Source organism: Aedes albopictus, chromosome 2 (genome assembly GCF_035046485.1).
Source record: "Aedes albopictus strain Foshan chromosome 2, AalbF5, whole genome shotgun sequence".
In the NCBI taxonomy this organism is placed as follows: Eukaryota; Metazoa; Arthropoda; class Insecta; order Diptera; family Culicidae; genus Aedes; species Aedes albopictus.
In genome coordinates, this window is record NC_085137.1 from 44,590,782 (window position 1) to 44,614,397 (window position 23,616).

Sequence of the window (23,616 nt, forward strand, 5' to 3'; positions counted from 1 at the left end):
GGAGTTCGATAAAGTACGATTTAAGGCGAACGTTATCATTTTCAGGGGATGAAAAGTGGTCCTCAGTCGCTTGATGTCCCAGTTCTTGTTAGGGAAAGTTATGAAAAATTGACACGGCTCCATAGCATCAGGCGCCTCCGACTTGATGGATGTGGGGGCTTTTGTTCAGTTGCCGTAGTTAAGCTGCCTCAAGTCAGTTGTGAAAATCCAATTTTGTACTGCAGCAGTGGTGCCAGTTTGGAAATTTCATGGGATGGGCATTCCGAAAAGGAATTCGTTGCAATTTCGACATGGAATTCAATGCAATTCCGACACGGAATTAGTTGGGATTCCGACTCGGAATTCGTTGGAATTCCGACTCGGAATTCGTTGGAATTCCGACTAGGAATTCGTTGGAACTCCGACATGGAATTCGTTGGAACTCCGACATGGAATTCGTTGGAATTCCGACACGGAATTCGTTGCAATTCCAACACGGAATTCGTTAGAATTCCGACACGGAATTCGTTGGAATTTCGACTCGGAATTCGCTGGAATTTCGACTCGGAATTCGCTGTAATTCTGACTCGGAATTCGCTGGAATTTCGACTCGGAATTCGCTGGAATTCCGACTCAAAATTCGCTGGAATAACGACTCTGAATACGCTGGAATTTCGACTCGGAATTCGTTGGAATTCCGGCTCGGAATTCGTTGGAATTCCGACTCGGAATTCGTTGGAATTCCGACTCAGAATTCTTTGGAATTCCGACTCGGAATTCGTTGGAATTCCGACTCGGAATTCGTTGGAATTCCAACTCGGAATTCGTTGGAAGTCCGACGTGAAATTCGTTGGATTTCCAACTAGAAATTTGTTGGAATTCCAACTAAAAATTTGTTGGAATTCCGAATGATATTCATTAGATTTCTGATTTGGAATTCGTTGGAATTCCGACACGGAATTCGTTGGAATTCCGACACGGAATTCGTTGGAATTCCGACACGGAATTCGTTGGATTTCTGACACGAAATTCGTTGGAACTCCGACACGGAATTTGTTGGAATTCCGACACGGAATTCGTTGGACTTCCGACACGGAATTCATTGAAATTCCGACACGGAATTCGTTGGAATTCCACCTCGAAAATCGTTTGAATTCCGACACGGAATTCGTTGGAATTCTGACTCGAAATTCGTTGAAATTCCGACACAGAATTCGTTGGAATTCCGACACGGAATTCGCTGGATTTCCGACACGAAATTCGTTGGAACTCCGACACGGAATTTGTTGGAATTCCGACTAGGAATTCGTTCGAAATCCAAATTAGAATCCATTATTGAAACTTCGAAAAATAATTCATTGGAACTCCAACTCGGAATTTGTTGGAATTCCGACACGGAATTCGTTGAAATTCAGACACGGAATTCGTTGAAATTCTGACATGGAATTCTGACATGGAATTCATTGGAATTCTGACTTGGAATTCGTTGAAATTCCGATACGGAATTCGTTGAAATTCCGACATGGAACTCGTTGGAATTCCGACTCGGAATTCGTTGGAATTCTGACTCGGAATTCGTTGGAATTCCGACTCGGAATTCGTTGGAATTCCGACTCAGAATTCGTTGGAATTCCGACTCGGAATTCGTTGGAATTCCGATTCGGAATTCGTTGGAATTCCGACACGGAATTCGTTGGAATTACGACACGGAATTCGTTGGAATTCAGACTCGGAATTCGTTGGAATACTGACATGGAATTCTGACATGGAATTCATTGGAATTCCGACTCGGAATTCGTTGAAATTCCGACACGGAATTCGTTGAAATTCCGACACGGAATTCGTTGAAATTCCGACACGGAACTCGTTGGAATTCCGACACGGAATTCGTTGGAATTCCGACACGGAATTCGTTGGAATTCCGACACGGAATTAGTTGGAATTCCGACACGGAATTCGTTGGAATTCAGACTCGGAATTCGTTGAAATTCGTTGGAATTCCGACTCGGAATTCGTTGGAATTCCGACTCGGAATTTCATCCTGAAATTCATCGGAATTTCATCCTGAAATTCATCGAAATTTCATCCTGAAGTTCATCAGAATTTCATCCCGAAATTAATCAGAATTTCATCCTGAAATTCATCGGAATTTCAACCTGAAATTCATCGGAATTTCATCCTGAAATTCAGCGGAATTTCATCCTGAAATTCAGCGGAATTTCATCCTGAAATTCAGCGGAATTTCATCCTGAAATTCTTCGGAATTTCATCCTGAAATTCTTCGGAATTTCATTCTGAAATTCATTGGAATTTCATCCTGAAATTCTTCGGATTTTCATCTTGAAATTCTTCGGAATTTCATCCTGAAATTCTTCGGAATTTCATCCTGAAATTCTTCGGAATTTCATCCTGAAATTCTTCGGAATTTCATCCTGAAATTCTTCGGAATTTCATCCTGAAATTCATCGAAATTTCATCCTGAAATTCTTCGGAATTTCATCCTGAAATTCTTCGGAATTTCATCCTGAAATTCTTCGGAATTTCATCCTGAAATGCTTCGGAATTTCATCCTGAAATTCTTCGGAATTTCATCCTGAAATTCTTCGGAATTTCATCCTGAAATTCTTCGGAATTTCATCCTGAAATTCTTCGGAATTTCATCCTGAAATTCTTTGGAATTTCATCCTGAAATTCTTAGGAATTTCATCCTGAAATACTTCGGAATTTCATCCTGAAATTCTTAGGAATTTCATTCTGAAATTCTTCGGAATTTCATCCTGAAATTCTTCGGAATTTCATCCTGAAATTCTTCGGAATTTCATCCTGAAATTCTTCGGAATTTCATCCTGAAAATCTTCGGAATTTCATCCTGAAATTCTTCGGAATTTCATCCTGAAATTCTTCGGAATTAAACCCTAAAATTCTTCGGAATTTCATCCTGAAATTCTTCGGAATTTCATCCTGAAATTTATCGGAATTTCACCCTGAAATTCATCGGAATTTCATCCTGGAATTCATCGGAATTTCATCCTGAATTTCATCAGAATTTCATCCTGGAATTCATCGGAATTTTATCGTGGAGGTCATTAGCATTCCGCAATTTTATTGGAATTTCATCCTGAAATTCATATCGGAATTTCATCCTGAAATTCATCGGAATTTCATCCTGAAGTTCATCGATCCTGAAAATCATCGGAATTTCATCCTCAAGTTCATCGAAATTTTATTCAGAGATTGATTGGAATTTCGTCCTGAAGTTTATTAGACATTCGTCCTTAAAATAATTAGAATTTCGTCCTGAAATTCATTTGAGCACATTGAAGTTTCGTCCTAAAATTCATTGAAATTTTTGCTTGAAATTCACCCTGAAGTTCATTGGAATTCCGTCCTGAAAATCATAGGAATTTCATCCTGAAATTCACACGAATTTCTCCCTGTAATTTGTTGAAGTTGTCTAGAAATTTATCGAAATTCTTCACCATTTCATCAAACTGGCAATTCTGCCCGGCGTTCATCGTTCGTTCAAAGATCACACTGGTGATGCTTCATGTAGGGCAAAAAAACCTTACCTCCCCAGGCGCAAATTCGCCAATTCACAGCATCACCGAATGCCTACATCTTCTCCTGGTCCCTTCGAGCGTGACAGAGGGAAAAAAGACAATTGTATTGATTGCTTCATGGCTTACCTCACTTTTCCTTCCCCTCCTTCTTCCAGCTCCGGAAAAATACATGTAGGTAATGTCCGCTTTCTAGTGTAGACACATTCACCTACATATCGCACCATTCGCCTTGCACCGAACGAAAAACAACTCCGACACACTAAGGACTGTTCAATTTATAAAACGGACAACTTGCATGTGCGATATCTTTTTTATTTTTCAGTAAAATCATTATCAGTTTTTTGCATAACTTTCTATAGCTATTCTCAAATGTAGGAAAAATATAACATTAAGCAAAATGTTCTTTATTGTGTAACTGAAGCGATTTTCTCAAAATTCGACATAACTTTCCACATACTTAACATGCACATTTTCATGAAGTTTTTAATGTATTGGAATCTTATACTATTCTACTAAAGGTAAAGCTCAATAGTTGGTCAGAATTGATGCACCAAGCATTCTCCAGCTTGATATAGCGAGTTGCCTTGTTTTCATAGAAATTACTAAACAATGTTCATTTAAGTCCTGTGTTGCAATAGCATCACGGATTCGGCTAAAAATTTGTCCAGAGTAGTAGAGTATTGCTCTCTGAATGATACAGAAGAGAAATTTACTTGTAATTGCATTTTTCATCAAAAATTTAATTTTTTAATATGACCATCTTATATTAAAAAATTTCATACTTTTTGCTCCATTGATGCAGATTTTCGACTCTAGCGAATCTTGTTATTATTTATTTTCAACAAAGTTGGTCCTATGTTATTGTACACCTTATTTAATAATAATCGCGTGCAAAGTTTTTATTTCCAACATCATTGTCATTCAAAATTTGCATTAGGTTGCATTGTTATTTGGAAGAACCTTCAGAGAACGAAACTGTTTTGATTACTGTGTCTGTAATGGCGCACAGTAACCAAACCAGCAATGCTATTAAGACGCAGTTTTCTGCATTTGAAGTCACATTATTCCCACTTTGGACTAGATGCATAAAAAAAAATGATTATTTAATATTGTCATACCCTTTTTGCTTTATAATTGACTTTTATTCAAAAAATCGAATCTCACTTGAGACTTTAATATCTCAACACTTAATTTTCCAATTGAGTTCAAACTTTGCCAGAATGTTTATAACTCATGCTGCTGCAGCATGGCACATACTTTTCTGGTATTAAAAACGATATACCATATGTGAACAGTAATTTTATATATATTTTCAATTTTCAGCAATCGAAAAATTCCCCTCATTTAATACCTGGCCGATTTTCTATAAAATAAAACTATTTTTATTCGATTCAAAAATTATTACTATAATGGAAGATGACGTACTGAACAACGAAACAAGGGTGGTTAAATTAGAACTACGCGTCTTCGTTTTATAGGCTTGTGAAGTTGTCCGTTTTATAAATTGAACAGTCCTTAGGTACCTACTGGGATGTAACAGACCGAGCGATATCTTTTTCCAAACACCTCCCCTCCCCTTTCTCGTCCTCCTCCTACTCCTCCGCAGGGGATCAACGCGGAAAATTGCGAAAAGGACTCACAATCCAGACTGGCGGGGGCTATCTTGCCATAAATCGCTATATTGGCGCTATCCTATTGTTTCTTCGGCCAGTGGCAGCAGCCACCAAAGGGCAGCAGGCAGTCAACATCAAAGACAGTCACCCCCTCACCTTCAGCGAGGAAGAAAGCCAGAAGGGGAGGGGGAAATGATAATATTTTTCTTTCGATTTCGTCCCACGAACCGTGTCAGCTTGCCAGTAAAGCGTGGCCCCGACCAACAACAGCACACCCCGAAACTGTTAAGAGACTTATTTTCCAATGTGGACCATCTCCGTCGTCGATTGGCGGGAAAGATTTCTGGACGGTGTGTGGAAGAGTGGTCAGTTGCGTAATATTCCACTCGTGCCTCCCCGCGCACCTCTCCCCCCTTCTTTTCTATGTATGTTACATAAAAATATTGGAAAAGACGATCCTTTTTAAAACCGGGCAAGAACCCACCCGCCGGGAAATGGTCGAAATTGAAAATCCTCCTCACATGAGGGGGGCCGTCTTAGGGACGGGAAAGAGCTGGCGACTCAAGTCTCTCAAATGTGTTTTCGTCCGGTGAAAAATCGAAAATTTCGTCCTCGCCTCGCATATCGCACAAACACATACGCTACGACGACGACGACGTCCGAGCAAATGTACTTTCCCAACCAAAAGGTGGGTGGGTGGAAATCAGCCACCGTCGCCCTTCGCCGCCCAACCCCACCACAACAACAGCACCCGTTCGTCGTCCAAAGGCGAAGAAAAAGGACGCAAGTTTAAGGATAATGGCAAGAAACGACAGAGAGTAATTGTGTTCATGTCCGATTATAAGAAAAGCGTACAGCGAAGGATGATATATACGAGTCGGTCCGTACCGCGCGCGGAGCTCCTCCACTCCCCCCTCGGGGTCTCTATGTGTGTGAAATTTCTTACCCGTGTGCAGGACGAAAAGGTCTTGCCAAACACGGACACGCATCCTTTGCTTGCTTGCTTGCTTGCTGTTTCTTGGTACTTTATTTTTCTTTTCTTTGGTCTGATGCGCCCGCTGTCCCCGGATGGGGGTGCCACTGACTTACTCGGTCGTCTATGGGTCGTTGTTATTGCTGTACGTTCCTATTTTTGCGGACAGTGCCTCCGTAGTTTCCTCCCCGCTTGAGTGTCGGAGTTGGACCCATAACCGGTTCATGATTGAATCACCTAGGTGCGTCGGATTCTGGTTAGATAAAACAGTCCTCATGTCCTGCCAGTGTCTGGGTTACCCCCAGGGGTAACATTTTGTTTAAATCCCTCCTAGGGGTGAAATTTCCTTAATGCCAAAAGAGGCAATGTTTTCTTTGAATTACCAGAGAAAACATTCTCAAATATTCCCTGAATTACCCTAGGAGTAACGCACGCTCATAGTTACCCCGAGGGGTAATATTCTAACTGAATTACCCCGAGGGGTAACGATCTTTCGAAATTACCCCCAGGGGTAACACACTCTCATTTTGAGATAATTGAGCTCCGCCACTACACAGCAAAAAATTCTGAAAATTACACCCGACGTAAACAAATTTGACATATAAATTTCTATTCGAATTCACTGAATTTTACATTAAACGATTTCTTGTACAGAATGTTGAACACAAGCTTCATACTAAATTTAAAAACTGATGGAAAATGTGTCAGATATGAAGGGGTCCTTTTGTTACAGGTGATATGATGTAACATTTTTTAACTGTGTAGTTCATTTACGTAACAATTTTCTCCAAAATTTCAACACCATCCCTACTACTTTTCGCATGAATTCATAACCTTTCCCCACTAAAGAAAACCCATCCCAACCAACTCGCACTGAGCTGGAGCCATTCTTCGAAGGATTCTTCCAAAACAACCGACAATGGCACTAGCAGCAACAACAGCAAAACAATAAAAGTAAAAGCCGGACGATCCGATCGCTGGTTCATGTGCGGCGCACACACATACGCAAACCCTCCCACATACAACTGACTTAACTGGGGGCCGATGGAGCAATGAATGGGGACCGGAGAGAGAGGTGGAAAAAAAGTTTACATTATCCATCTTACATGTCCGATGCGATGTCCGTCCGTCCGTCCGTCCATGTGATTCGATGCGAATAAGCAATAAGACTAACGGAAAGCGGAAGAAGACACACAGGCGTTTCGGTTAATGCCGCCGCCACCATCGCCGCCGTCATCGTGATAGTCGGTCGGTGTGGAAATGTGAATCGATGTTCATTGTGAGCTTTAAACGTGATTGACATATCATGGGGAGGGAACAGAAATGTTTAAGGGAAGGGTGTAATACATGCTCTGCAGTTCGTTCCATTTGAGTATTGTACATTTTTTCCTGTATCTCCACTGGGATTCACCTGAATCTCTACTGATGTTCACCTGAATCTCTACTGAGATTCACCTGAATCTCTACTGAGATTCACTGGAATATCCACGGAGATTCACTGGAATTTCCACTGAGATTCACTGAAATCTTTACTGAAATTCACACGAATCTCCCACTGAGATTCACCTGAATCTCTACTGAGATTCACCTGAATGTAACACTGAGATTCACTTGATTCTCAAACTGAGATTCACACGAATTTCATACTGAGATTTACACGAATCTCACACTGAGATTCACACGAATCTCACACTGAGATTCACACGAATCTCACACTGAGATTCACACGAATCTCACACTGAGATTCACACGAATCTCACACTGAGATTCACACGAATCTCACACTGAGATTCACACGAATCTCACACTGAGATTCACACAAATCTCACACTGAGATTCATACGAATCTCACACAGAGATTCACTTGTATCTCACACTGAGATTTATTTGAATCTCACACTGAGATTTACTTGATATCTTACACTAAGATTCACTTGAATCTCACTCTGAGATTCTCCGGAATCTCCTCTGAGATTCTCCGGAATCTCCTCTGAGATTCGCCGGAATCTCCTCTGAGATTCGCCGGAATCTCCTCTGAGATTCGCCTGAATCGCACACTGAGATTCACTTGCATCTAACACTGAGATTCACCTAAATCTCACAATGACATTCACCTGAATCTCACACTGAGATTCATCTGAATCTCACGCGAAGTTTAACCTGAATCTCTCACTGAGATTCACCTGAATCTCTCACTGAGATTCATCTGAATCTCACACTGTGATTCACCTGAATCTCACCTGAATCACACAATGACATTCACCTGAATCTCACACTGAGATTCAGCTAAATCTCTCACTAAGATTCACCTGATTCTCACACGAAGATTAACCTGAATCTCACACTGAGATTCACCTGAATCTCACTTGAATCACAATGATATTCACCTGAATCTCACACTGAGATTCACCTGGATCTCACACTGAGATTCACCTAAATCTCACACTGAGATTCACTTGCATCTCACTCTGAGATTCACCTTAATCTCACAATGACATTCACCTGAATCTCACAGAGATTCACCTGAATCTCACACGAAGATTCACCTGAATCTCACACTGAGATTCATCGGTATCTCACACTAAGATTTACCTGAATCTCACACTGAGATTCACCTGTATCTCACACTGAGATTAACCCGAATCTCACACTGAGATTAACCCGAATCTCACACTGAGATTAACCCGAATCTCACACTGAGATTCACCTGCATCTCACACTGAGATTCACCTGAATCTGCACTGATGTTTAGCAGGATCTCAATTGGGATCACTGAATCAACAATAATAAATCCACATTATGCAACAAAAAGTCACTGCTGCAAAGTACTCGGTTTATATCTCCCTAAAAGGGCGCAAAGTCAAGCAATAAATTGCGCACCCGGGCAGTTCCGTTGCCAAGACGACAGATCAAATTGAATAAATTTTCCAGCGGAATAAATTCCACCGCACGGAATGGACCCGTTGATGTACCTACTGATGCTTGGCTGCTATCGCCCAAACATGCACCACTCCGTCCGAGGTCCGACCAACGTCCAAAAAAACTGCACATGTGCTGCGAAGTGGAATGTACTTAGAGGGCGCTCGCAACACCGCAGACAGAGTGTCAGTAGTGGGAGATAGCCCCAAAAGAAAACCATAAATCAATATGCGGATGTTTCGGGACTCAAGAAGCAACCCACCCCAAACCGGTACGTAGTGGGTGGAGTGCCTGGCGACGCTTATGTGCTGATTATTCCGGTACCATTTACCATTATTTTTCTCACAGACAAGCGTTGCCAAATGTTCGTCCCTTCAGGGGAGGCATGCGGGAGGAAAAAGTCTGAAATCCTCGGACGATGGAAAAGCACTTGCCGTGCCACGTGTTCCTTTCCCTCCCTCCCCACCGCCTGATACGCCAAGTGCGGGTTCAGTGCAATGGTTAAAATGGTAAATAGTCTCGTCCCATCATCGCCACCTCTGGCAGTGGCGGTGGCGGCGGATGCGGCGGTGGAGCGCATTACGATCCGAAGGACACCTTCTTCAAGAAGGCATAAACCGCCTCGGACTCGGACTCGGAGAGGAGATCTCGGTGGTTGGTTGTTTACTTGAACCGAACCCCTCTCGTACACACACGTGTGTGGACGTCTCCAACGCCACCGTCCCAGTCGGGCACCTCACCAACCGACACACAAAGAAATAAAAGGGAGATCTATTGGACAGATATATCTTTCTTTTCAGTTTTATACTTTATTTTTTAACAAACATCCCCCATTTCCGGTCTCTGGATCCCGAACCCCGGATCGTCTTATCAAGTTTCCCTTCCTCCGACGGGGAATGGGACGACAGCAACAACGGTTGCAATCCCCTTGAACCTTCTTTACGTTTTTTTTTTGCTTTCTGGTATCCCTGTTGGTACTGCGAAATTCGCACACATGTGCCTTCTTCACACTCGACCTCCGCTGCCAGTATGAACTGCTCTCATTGAGTCTGTGGTCCACTGAAAAAAGTTGAGTTGAATCCATCTACAATCATTCTTGAGCTCTGTTAGACTTTTCAATAAGCACGCTATAGAGTTCTCAACGATTTTTAACTAAACAGATAGCAAATAATAAACTTAGATATGGGTTCTTCTTGGCGTAACACCCCCACTGGGGTCACATGGCATGAATTAAGTATAAGTAGCATTGACAAGCGATATGATTTTTGAAACCACCAAACCATTATTTGAATCAAAACAGTTATTACTAAAATGTTCAAAATGTATATCGACAATATCAAAAAATGACTCGGTAACTTGAATCGATGCTTGGAAGAACTTTTCAATAAATGTTGAGTGAATACACTAAAAATATAGATTAGATATCCATATCTTATACTGCTAGTTTCTAATTATATAGAATGAGCTCATCGATAAATGCCTATCCTAGTTTCTACTTATGATATTCTCTAGAAAGACACGTATAAAACCCCATCCTACCACTAGTGGTCATACGAACACTGAACCATTCTGAAAATTAGATTTTATGTCAATGTTTAATGTAATTTGGGGATGTCATAGGGTTCCGGAGTATTTCAGAGGGAATTCGGGTGCGTTTCATGGGCATCTCACGGACATTACAAAGGGTTCTAGAGGTTCTCAAGAGGGGTTTCCAGGGCGTTTCAATGGATTTCATGGACTTACAAAAGCAATTCAAGTGGTTTCAGAGAGTGTTAAGGAATTGTAAGGGAACTTGCAGCGGTTTCAAGTAGTCTAAATGAGGTTTTCAGAGGGTTTCAGAGAGATTTCTTGAGCTTGATTGACCGTCCGTAGATGCCACTCCAGTATCGCCAGACCAGCTACACTCACACAAGGAACCAATGAGATTAACTGCCGGGGACTAGCAGGTATCTTCAGTGTGTGAGCGTTGGTGATCTTCTATTTCTAGGCGACAATGGCGCCTGTCACGTCAGTTTGCTGGTCAATGTGGGGAAGGGGAAGGAAGTGGTGATTGCAATCGTTTGTATCTACATCATACCGAATATACCTCTGCGTCTGCGCAAACTCATGCGAATGTCGGAGTATTGGTGGGCTAAGGTTGGCAGAGGGCTCACACATTGGTGCGTGGATGCCAGGCGTAAGGTGATCATTATTACTATGAAGCTAAAGCGGCAAAGTTCGCTAAATTGCACAACTTGTAGGCGTTATCTGATAGATTGACACTGTTCTGTGAAAGTTGGTAGGAAGGGAAACAGCTCTTCAACCGTATGTATATGTGTATTCGCTCGCGCTCATTATTTCGAAGGCGCAACCGCGAGAGTGTGGGAGATTGACATCTAAGCCGAAAGAGAGATAAAGTTGTGAAAGACGGACCCGGTTAGGGTGATGCTTGGAATCCAGTTTGACTTTCTATTTCAAAGAATCGTAACTTGTTCTGTGGCTTAGTTGGTAAAAGCGCCGGACTAGCGATACGGCGTCGTGGGTTCGAATCCCATCAAAACAAGTGGTAATTTTTTCACAAATATATCTCTCAATTTGTCGGGGCTGTTGGGCGTGATTGAAAGTCGTACCGGTTTTGATAGCAAATTCTTTAATATGCGATGTGGTGTTGTTGTTGTTGCTTCAAACTGTAACATGGTTATGGTTAGTATTTTCTCACTGCGTTACGTATTTTATTAGTACTTACAATTCGGTGAACTTTAGGCTTCTTGCACGCCCTTTTCTAACCTCAATCGAGTACTGAGGACCGACGACCTGAAGTGTTTAATTTTAGTATGGAACATTTTCTTTACAAATTTCTAGTGCTTACTTTTCGTTACCGCATAAACAATGAACGACGGAGCACCTGACTATGAATCGGACTCGGACACTGACTGGGCTATGTGGAATGGTCACTAACTTACTGCGAATCTGAAACCGGACAAACTGAACTTTAAAACCGATCTCTAGAACTTTACAAACGGATGAACCTAACCACTGCACTAGTCATTCAGTGGAAGCAAAAACACTTCAGCGAAAGCAAAAGATAATACTTTTCTGTATACTGGATTAATATAGGAAAACTAATGGACGATTTCTTCAGCAATCGTGATCTTCGCACTTCACCTTTACAGAAAATGTGCTAACTGAGAACCGGAAATAGATATGTGACAGCTCGCATTCTGATGGTGACAGCTGTCACTCGTATCGCCGCGACGCTTCGACCGTGGAAAGCGACGCTTCCGAATCGGTTGGTGGCAGGGTTGCCAGCTGGCCATCTTCTGCGTCGACAGTCTCCCCCGGGTGTAGTCCGGAAGCCTCCGGAACTTCACGAAGTTGTAAATCCAGCAGCGCCAACCGTGACACCGGCCTACGTAGAGTCCTGTCCCCAATATGTACGACGGCTTGTCGATGCCGGCCATCCGGGCTCGGAATCATATGGATGATTCGACCGCGTTCCCACTTGCTGCGTCCCGTCGATTCCGCGACCATTACCAGGTCTCCTGTTTTCAGCGATCGAGTTTCTTCAAACCATTTTGGTTGCCGACGGATTATCGGCAGGTATTCCGTTAGCCAGCGTTTCCAGAAAGTATCCAGCTGGCGCTGTATCAGCTCCCAGGATCTTCCCAAGATTTCTCGACGTACGAGTTCGCTGGTTCGATTGCAAACTGTGTCTCTGACTGCTTCGCTTCCTTTTGCCCCGTTGGAACTCAACAGCAGAAAATGGTTTGGCGTGAGTGCCTCTGCTTCGCTAGACTCGAGCGGCATATACGTCAGAGGCCTTGAGTTGACTATGTTTTCCGCCTCCACGACCAGTGTCTGCAGTTCCTCGTCATCAAGCTTCCCCTCGGCGTACGCATCCATCATTGCGGCCTTCACAGACTGTACCATACGTTCCCACGCTCCACCCATATGTGGGGCTCCAGGTGGGATGAAGCTCCATTTAGTGTTGGTGTTTGTGAAGGTGTTCGACAGTCCCTGGCCAATTTGATATCGCAGAACTCGTTCGGCTCCTTGGAAGTTGGTCCCATTGTCGCTGAAGAATTCAGCAGGTGGGCCCCGGCGACCCACGAATCTGCGGACGCAGGAGATACACGACTCCGTTGACAAACTGTAGGCGACTTCGAGGTGGACGGCTCGTACTGTCAGGCACGTGAACAGTGCGATCCATCTTTTGACGTTGGAGCGTCCCAGCTTCACCAGCAGCGGTCCGAAATAGTCCACGCCAGTGTAGGTGAAGGCACGCTCATGGTGAGCCAGTCGAGCAGGAGGAAGAGGTGCCATCAATGGAATTACTGGCTTTGCCCGACGGATCTTACAGGCGTTGCAGTCGCGGCTAACTTGTCTAACTATCATTCGAAGTCTTGGAATGTTGTACAGCTGACGAATCTCGTTGACCACGGTTTCCGAATTGCCATGGCGGTACTGCTGATGATATCTGCGAACAAGTAGCTTCGTTACGTGATGGTTTCTTGGGAGGATGATAGGATGGCGCACGCTGTAAGAGACGCCTTCAACTGCACCGATTCTACCACGTTCACGCAGCAGGCCGCTGTCATCCAGAAACGGTATTAAACGATAGATGGAGCTGTGCTTCCCAATCGCCTCTTGCCCTAGTTCGTTCGCGTTCTTATTGGAAAGCGCGGCGATTTCATCCGGATAGGATTCACGCTGCACCAATCTGAAAATCGTCTCTTCTGCTGTTCGAAGTTCATCCTGTTGAAGCTGTCCGGTTCGTTTCGGCTTCACCTTAACCAAGTTGTTCACGAATCGGAGGGCGTAGGCAGTCGCCCGCAGAAGCCGGTCCCACGAGGAGAACCGAACAAAATCCAGTACCGGGTCGAACGAGCAATGAAAGAGGATCGTTGCACGCATTTCTTCGGTAGTTTCGGTCACTGCTTCTTTGGGGCGTGGCCATTCGGATTCCGGCGAACGCAGAAAAGTGGGTCCGTGAAACCACTTGCTGTCTTGGTTGAAGTACGGGCCGCTACCCCATTTGGTCGCTTCATCGGCTGGATTAGATTTCGACGGCACCCATCTCCAATCGGCTGCGGTAGTGTTTTCTAGAATCTCGCCGACTCTAAAGGATACGAACTGCCGATAATTCCTGGGATCAGCCTTGATCCAGGCCAGGGCCGTTCTGGAATCTGTCCAAAACACCGTCTTCGATACAGGAATGTCGTGGTTATCTCGGACGAACTTGGACCAACGAACACCTAAGACGCACCCTTGCAACTCCAGTCTTGGAATCGAACACGGCTTTAGTGGAGCGACTTTCGATTTGGCCGCAATCAGGCAGCATTGTGGATCGGTTCCGTGGTTCAGTGTACGCAAGTAGATTGCGCAAGAGTAGGCTACCTCGCTCGCATCGACGGATACGTGGAGTTCAGATTCGCGGTAGGTCGTCTGATCTGCGTGACGGAAGTAACATCTGGGAATTCGTAACTCAGTGATGTACTCGATCATCTGTATCCATCGCTGCCACTTCGTGAAAACTTCCGCGCTGACTTGCTCGTCCCACCCGGTACCTTCTCTCCAAAGGTCTTGGATCAGGACTTTGCCGTGGATGAGGAACGGTGATAGCAGTCCCAATGGATCGAACAATGTCATCACGCATCGCAGTACTTGCCTTTTCGTCGGCCGTGTAGACGTTCGCATTAACGTTTGTACCTCTTCGCTCATCTGGGTAGAAAAACTCAGCTCATCGGTTTGAGGTGTCCAGAGCATCCCCAGAACCCTTTCTGTTTTCGCAGCGTCCATCAGAATTAGATGCTTATCTGCGTCGGCTTGCACTTCCCCAATGCGTTCTAACACCTCGCCGCTGTTCGACCGCCAGTTGTGTAGCTTGAATCCTCCGTTGCCATGTACGATCCGTACCTCGCTTGCTACTTTCGCAGCCTCGTCGGTCGTACTGAAACTCGCTAGGTAATCGTCTACGTAGTGGTCGTCCACAATGGCTTTGGCAGCTTCAGGATACAGCTCGCGGTGTTGCTCGGCATTCCGATTCTTGACAAACTGCGCCGATGCTGGAGAACACGTGCTGCCGAAGGTGGCAACGTCCATCAAGTAGACCGACGGTTTCTCGGACGGCTTGTTGCGCCACAGAAAACGCTGGGAATTCTTGTCTTCTTCTCGGATTCTGATTTGGTGGAACATCTCTTGGATATCCGAGCTAACCGCCACACCGAACAAACGGAATCGAAACAGGATTGCCGGAAGAGAAGATAGCTGGTCCGGCCCTTTCAGGAGTGCGCTGTTCAGCGATACACCTTCGACCTTGGCGGCTGCATCCCAGATGACTCGAACTTTTCCCGGCTTCTTGGGATTCATCACCGCTCCGATTGGCAGATACCATACTCGTCTGGGATCTGCGGCCTCCATTTCCGCGCTCGTCGCTCGATGCGCATATCCTTTCACCTCGTATTCGCGAATTTGCCGGTGAAGATTCGCTTTAAGTACCGGGTCGCGATCCATTCTGCGCTCCAAGCATTCCAAACGCCGCACTGCCATGGGATAGCTGTTCGGAAACTCAATGTCGTCTTCTTTCCAAATCAGTCCCGTTTCGAAACGGTTCCCAACTCGACGGGTTGTAGTTTCCATTAAGATCAGTGCTCGCTCGTCTTCCTTCGTCAGCGGGATCTCCGTCGGCCCGGCGCCTGCTCCTTCAATGGCGAAGAAATCTTTCACCGACTCATGGAGCGATTTGTCACACGAGCATTCGCAAATGTGGAAACTGTAGGATTCGCTATTACTGTTTCCACGAGGACCGTAGACGCACCATCCAAGTCTAGTCTTCACTGCAACTGGCGATGTACCGTCACCCTCGCGCACCTTCAGCGGAAGGGCCAGACGCAAATTGTCTACGCCGATGAGTATTCTTGGCGTTGCATCGCGGTAGCTTGTGAGGGGAATTCCTTTCAGGTGGTCGTGCTTCTTTACTGCTTCATCCACCTCGAAACTTTGACAGGGCAGTCCAAGATTGCTGACGGTTCTTACATTCAGGAGCTTATGTCGCTTGTCCTGGCCGATCCCATTGATCTCGATCGTGACCTGCTGAGAGTCCTTCTCCTCGCGCGATGTGTTTCCCGTCCATCGAAGGCATAGTGGGAGCTTGGTACCTTTCACCCCGAGGGAAGACACCAACTCGCTTTCCACCAATGTCAGATCGGAACCTTCATCCAGAAAAGCGAAGGTATTGATCGAACCTTTAGTCCCGTGCAAAGTCACTGGGATGATTCGAAACAGCATCGAGGAGGTCAACCGGCGATGGGTGTGGTTCTCTGCTATCTGCATCGTGTGCTCCGCCGATTTCAGTGGCCCTCTGGGAGAGTGAAGAAGAGTGTGATGGCGAAACTGGCAGCCGTCGATGTCGCAAATGTTTCGGCCTCGGCATCCCCGCCGTCCATGGTTAAACAGACAGTTCTGGCATAAGCCTAATGACCGAACTCGACGCCAGCGATCGTCGACATGCAGCTGCTTGAACGCATTACATTCGCGTACTCGATGTCCTCCTTTGTTACAGTGGGCGCAGACAACCTGCTTCGGAGGCTCTGGATCACTCAACGAATCTGCTGCTCTGCTGGATCGTTCCGCGGCATGAGCGTTGACGTACACTCTGTTCTTCGGTCGATCGCGTCCATAGTTCCGGTTCTCCGGTTCGAAGGTCACTACACTGGTCGCATCTCTTACCACCGACGCCATATAGTCGCCGAAGGTTTTCAGATCGACTTGCTGAAATCCTCGTCTGTAGCCGGCCCACATCATCCGTTGATCGGCGGGAAGTTTTGCTACGAGCTCTTGAAGCAAGGATGGGTTCGAGAGATGAGCGCGTTCGTTCGCAGCTTCGATGTGGTCACACAATGCCTGCACTGCCATACCAAAATCAATAAGCCCCTCCAACTTGGGGGCCGGAATTTCACGTACTTTGCGTAGCAGAGCGTTGATCAGCAACTCTGGGCGTCCGAACCTCAAACGAAGTGTCTCAATTACCTGCGGCACCGCTGCTGGTAGCACCAACCGACTGCGTACAGTTTCGAGCGCGGATCCTGATAAGCACCGCTGGAGGCGGAGCATGTTTTCACCGTCGGAGAATCCGCAAGCTTCGGTCGTGTAGCGATAGTTGGAGATGAAGATCGGCCATTCCGCTGGGTCACCGCTGAATCGAGGAAGGTCCTTGGCCAGGGACTGCCTTGCTGCTAGCTGCTGCTGTGTGGGTCGAACTGGATCTTGTTGGGGAATCACTTGATTTTGCTGGTAGCTTTCTGACTGACGAGGGAACTGAGACGTTTCAACCGTACGCGAGGGGGGATTACGCGTTAACAACCCGGTTGACTGAGACTTGCGCTGAATGTCAGGAAGTTCGAAATCGTTCGAGTGCGCGGGGAGATCTCGCAGCTGCTCTCGAGAGTTAGTGGGAGGCGAAATCATTTCATTTGGGCGCGCGACGAATCGCAGCTGCTCTCGGGCAATTGGATTATTGGTCGTGGGGCAACAATCAGGGACGAATTTGATCGTATTTTCAATAGAATGACTCAAGGCTTGACGCTTACCTGGGGGTTCCATGTCGTTCGGACGTATTTCAGCTGGTTCGGCTGCTCGACTTACCGAGGGCTGGCCTGTTTGGCCTACCAAATGCTTCAACGGCCAGATTTCATCCGGCGATGTGATTCCTCCTACTGCTCCGGCGTCGGATTGATAATCGGAGTGCATCCGATCGTCTTCGGTGGCCGCAAGCAACGATCGATTTGCCTTCGGTATGGTTCCCGTCTGAATCACAACGCGCGACGTGCTCGCTGCTGATTGTGGCGGTGGTTTCTTCTTCGGATTTTCCGTATCCGATCGTTGAGCAGACTCTTGGGTTGCTCCTGTAGTCTGACATCCTTCCAAGAGCTTACGACACAGATCCAACTGGGCTTGTAGGTCTGACATTTCGTCTCGTGTTGGATTGGCGCGCTTCTCGCACTGCTCAACCCGGGCTTTGAGTTCTTGGAAGGCAACTTGGGGGTTCTTCTTACCTTGGAGGTATTTTACGGTTTTCGGTTCCAACGCTGTGAGAGGAATCGAAACCATAATTGGAGCAGCTGACTTGGGGGCACCAAACTGCGTCTTCGAACGACGATCCGACGGTCCCACAGGTGTTTCGGAAAGGGCTGTTGTTCCGGTGTGTTTACTGGGTGCCGATGCAGTGATCTTGACGTTCACACCACTGAGTAAACCGCCGCCGTGATGGTTGTCCGTCTCTTCGTCGAACGCTTTATCGATTAATTGCTGCTGCTCGTCCAAATGGCGACGTTGGAGCTCTAATTCCAGACGAGCGCGCTCCAATCGTTGACGTTCAACCAGCTGACTCAGGCAGACTGAGATTGTTGATGTTGCACTGGATCGGGTTGAAGTGGTTCGCACTGAGATGACGTCATCGGTTTGCTGGGCGGTGCAGTCGCCGCATACAAACGATCTCCTTGCGACACTTTCATCCACTCCGGCGCACGAATAATGTTTCCAGTTGTCACAATGGTCGCACTGGACCATGTCCTCCGCACTATCCGGACGTTGGCAGGCCGCACAACTGGATTGCTCCACGTGTCCTTCGGTTGCCCTTGAAGTCCGGCTCTCGTCCATGTTGGCACGAATTTTTTGAAGATTGTCGGGGCTGTTGGGCGTGATTGAAAGTCGTACCGGTTTTGATAGCAAATTCTTTAATATGCGATGTGGTGTTGTTGTTGTTGCTTCAAACTGTAACATGGTTATGGTTAGTATTTTCTCACTGCGTTACGTATTTTATTAGTACTTACAATTCGGTGAACTTTAGGCTTCTTGCACGCCCTTTTCTAACCTCAATCGAGTACTGAGGACCGACGACCTGAAGTGTTTAATTTTAGTATGGAACATTTTCTTTACAAATTTCTAGTGCTTACTTTTCGTTACCGCATAAACAATGAACGACGGAGCACCTGACTATGAATCGGACTCGGACACTGACTGGGCTATGTGGAATGGTCACTAACTTACTGCGAATCTGAAACCGGACAAACTGAACTTTAAAACCGATCTCTAGAACTTTACAAACGGATGAACCTAACCACTGCACTAGTCGTTCAGTGGAAGCAAAAACACTTCAGCGAAAGCAAAAGATAATACTTTTCTGTATACTGGATTAATATAGGAAAACTAATGGACGATTTCTTTAGCAATCGTGATCTTCGCACTTCACCTTTACAGAAAATGTGCTAACTGAGAACCGGAAATAGATATGTGACAGCTCGCATTCTGATGGTGACAGCTGTCACTCGTATCGCCGCGACGCTTCGACCGTGGAAAGCGACGCTTCCGAATCGGTTGGTGGCAGGGTTGCCAGCTGGCCATCTTCTGCGTCGACACAATTTGTCAATTGAACACACACTGTGTCTTCGAAAAAGTTAGAGTTTTTTCGTCTAGGTCAGAAGTGGAGAATGACAGATTCTTTTTTTTCACATTCATTGGGGCATCCTCCAATGGTGGCTTGCGTTATATATAATTGTATGATCTTGGTTGTATAATTATAATGTTTTGCTTGATCAAATCACATTGGATGGACAGCCCATTGCTATCGAGCTTAGTACCGTACTACAATGAATGGAGACCATCATCATCATCATCATCATCTAGTTCAGAAGTGGATTTCAATGGCCTTCAGGGGTTTTAGGGGGTTGCTTGAGAGTATCATAAAAACCACCCAAAATCACCCTGAAACCTTTATTAATGAAACGCCTCCGAAACCCCCATAATCCCCCTGAAACTGCCCTGAATCCCTAGAAACCCTTTAAACGTCTCTGAAGCTCCCTGAAAGCTCCCGGGAACTCCCTGAAATGATTCTAAAATCCCCTGAAACCTTCAAAAATACTCCAGGACGCCCTCCTCCTCCCTGGAACCCCATGAACTTCCTTTGAAACCCAACTGCAAGCCACTGAAGACTCTCTGAAGCCATCTGATTCTGCCTGAAATGGCTCTTAAACCCCTTGAAATATTCCTGTAAGCCCTTAAAATACTCTGGTGTCCCCCTCAATTTCGCCGAATCTCCTGCAACGTCTATTGAAAGCCTCTCCAAAAAAGGCTTCAGAAACCTTAAGGAATCTCCTGAAACCCCCTGAAACCTTATGAAATGCCCTTGGAGCCATGTGTAGCCCTCTGGAACACCTCTGATACAATTAGTCTTGATACAATTACTGTGGTAAAGATTTTGAGAGCCGTCATGAAACCTTATACCTTTTATCTTGGTTTTATGATGGTCCTTAAAACCACTTCTTGTCTATTTGATTAAAATATATTACTTAGGCTGGAACCTATATGAAACCCAAGACACTCCTTTGGCGCCTAACCAACAAGTAAGACAAACTTGTAGCAAAATTGAAAATTTCGATTATCGGAGTGAATCGTTCAACAATTAGAGAGAATCGGTCAACATTAGAACATTTATTCGTTCAACATTTGGGTTCTAGACTACCGGTTAGAATAGGGTGATTATTATCGGCAGGTTTGTTTTCTTCGTTATGAGGGGTTTTCATCGGAAAAAAATTGCCTTTTTGGTCGTTTAATTCAGCAGATTTGAGGCCAACTTTAAGTTCAACACGTTTCAAAAATCGTCCTATGACGAAGAGAACAAATACAGACGAAAATATGTAAGTTCCTTTATTTAAATTCCTCCTAAAAACTGGAGTTCAAAGGAATTTCAGAATGTCTACCACATGGAAAACCTGGAATTCTCAGGATTTTTTTATGTCAATAAGATATTTTTTATGGCCATATTTTTTAGGTTCAATGGTTATTTGCATTCATTATGTTTATTGAACAAAAATTATACAAAAAAATAGTTTAATTTTGTAAGAAGCAATTGTAATTAAAACTTGAATGAATTTGTTGCAATTTTGGGGATATTCCTTGTAAAATTACAGAATTAATGTTTGAACGAACCCTCGAACCAACCGTTGCCATAGCTCCTCGTTCTCGAATTACTTGAGGATATTTAAAATTTGAATTTAGAACTCCATTTCAGACGACAATTTTATACATTTCCGAGAAAATCACTGAATGGTTTATAGGTGCAATTTGGTCTGCTCTCCTAGGATAATATTTGAAGAATTACTCAGAGATACATAGCTTGAGGAATTTATATAAACTCAATCAAGTTGCGGAATATTAAAAAAAATCTTTGCAAACATTTGTAAGCGCATTGTAAACGAAACTTTTGTATGATGATTATTAAATTAAGGTAGAATTCAGTTATTTCGAAAGAAGTCATGCATATTCCTAAAAATGCACTAAAATGTACGATGCATTTAATAATAACATTTGTTGCAACTTCTAGAACAAGTCTGCATTTCAAATGGGATACATAATTCATTCTCAATGAACTGAAATTTGACTGATGCGAAACTGCTGGAGAAAATTTCACGAAATTTCTCAAGAATATTCTAATAAATTTTGACAGAATTCACAGTTGAACCCTCAGTGAAATTCATGCAGAATTTTTCCTCAATAGGTTTGCGTATGGCAGTATGGAAATATGTTGTCGAATCGTTGAAATTTTGAAGGTAGTCTTCTTGATAAATCCTTTTTAAGAATAATACCGAATTAGGAACATTCTTAGAGAATTTTCGATAAATTTTCTGAAAAAAAAATATGAGGAGACAAGGATATGAAGGAATCAGAATTTCCCCAAAATATCTGGCTAAATAAAAAGTCCATTAAAATTAAAAAGTTTCAGAAAGTTCTGTATTGAATGTTTAAAATCAAAATACAGTTTTTCTTAAGACATATTTATTTCCTTTGAATTCCAGCAACATTTTTTAGAGAATTTAATAAAATTCTAACAAATTTCCTCCTAAAGTTTTGCCAGGAGTTCTTCAAATTTTGCAAGGAAATCCTTCCAGAAATCCTTTTTTTTATTTTGTTACATCTCTAAATTATCAAGAGATTTTCAAAAGTTTTGCAAGTCCTCTACTAGTTCTAAATCAAATTGCCTTAAATATCCATAAAATCCCAGACATAAGAAAGACATAGGAAAGCCTGACTAAAAATGTCTCCCTCTTTTTGGTTTTTCAAGACTTACTGAAAAATGAGACCATTTTATGTTCAAAACTGAAATGAAATTCAGGGAAATTTGTACTAAAAATTAAACTATAACTCATTAAGAATGGAGGAGATATTCCAGGAGAATTTCCAAGTAATAGCTTAAGAAACATGTTAGGAAATGTACACATAGATAAGGCATAATTTTACGTGTAAAATTGCATATAATTGACCGGAATTTTGGCAAATTTATAATCGTTCAATATTTTACAAACTGCACTGAAATTACAGCCTCTCTGATTCAAGGTTCTCACAAATTCCAGAAATGCGATTGAAAACGCTAGCCTGGAAAAACACCACGTGAAAGTTCGATTCTTATGTAAACCACCGTCGTTTCCTCGTCCTCCCTCCGTCCGTCTAGCTTCTACTCCGTTCTGCCGGACAACAATTCCCAAGAAAAAGAAAACTGTGCTCCTTTTGGGCTCCGCAGCTCGCCACCCCCAATTCTCCATGCAAAACCACCACCACCACCACCCACAACCACTGGTCAGTCAGCCAGCTAGCCAGCCGAGGAGTACCCATGGGAGCGGAGGAGACGTGTGGTCAAGCCGAAAACGTGTACCCCCTTCCCCCTGTATCACCCTCCACCTAGGACCACATGACGGGGGGGGTGGGGGGAGTGAGGTTAGGCGGAAATGGGGATAGGGCACACCGGCTGACCACTACCATCAGTGCAAACGCAGATAAAGCATTATTTTCGCATCTCCAAGCTTGTGCAGAGTCTTTCTCTCTTTTTCTAAGCCAATTTCGGTCCTTTTTCTCGAATCGGCGGTGGTATCTTTCATTGAACGTTACGTATGCGGTACGTGTTTCTTGGAGATTCTGCACTTGCTGGGGAGAATGGAGTGGAATGCCTACAGTTTTAGAGATTTTTTGTTGTAATTTTTGAAAAATTACTCGAAATTGTAAACTTTTAAGGTACAGCTAATACTTTATTTGGTTAGTGTCTAACGCATTTCATCCATCTCACTGCCATTCCCCACCCTCTCTCTCACTGACGACGATTCACATTTGGTGGTGCTCCTGTCTGTCAGCGGTGGCGCGGACAACGAATGTCCGTTAACCACCCCGTGCGGTTGGTCGGGCGTCCAGAACTGCCTGATGGGGGTGGGTGCTGCTCCCCCAAGGCAGCGAAGGGTGAATACATACTACACAATCCTTCTTCTTCAGATTCTGAAGAATTGGGTTGGTGGGTTGGGTTGCTTTTCGGCGGTTCAAGATGTGTTTTATATGCGTCGTCCAACGACCAACCGAATGTGTGTACTCTTCTATTGTCGGTGGAGGTTTTTATCGTTTCGGCAAGTTTTCTCTTTGGGGTGCGACACTGCCGCCGTGCGGGTAACGGGGAAGGACATTTCGCATTTAAGGAGTGAATGAAAATAATGGAAGTAACTAGACTTAACTAGGGATTGAGGTTCACGTGAAATGCCAATGGTAGGCTAAGAGAAAC

At 44.5% G+C, this 23,616-nt stretch overlaps 2 protein-coding genes across 2 annotated transcripts in view; one reads left to right on the top strand and one right to left on the bottom strand.

Moving 5' to 3' along the window:
• LOC109432525 (protein abrupt) overlaps window positions 1-23,616 on the top strand; it is a gene marked incomplete in the record, with an annotated part of 275,269 nt that overhangs the window by 73,112 nt on the left and 178,541 nt on the right.
• Window positions 12,261-19,152, bottom strand: LOC134286025 (uncharacterized). The gene is made up of 2 exons (XM_062847586.1): window positions 18,854-19,152; window positions 12,261-18,794 (listed from the first exon to the last, which is right to left on the bottom strand). Exon 2 carries the CDS (start codon window positions 18,678-18,680, stop codon window positions 12,261-12,263), a length of 6,420 nt encoding a protein of 2,139 aa, XP_062703570.1. The 5' UTR covers window positions 18,681-18,794; window positions 18,854-19,152.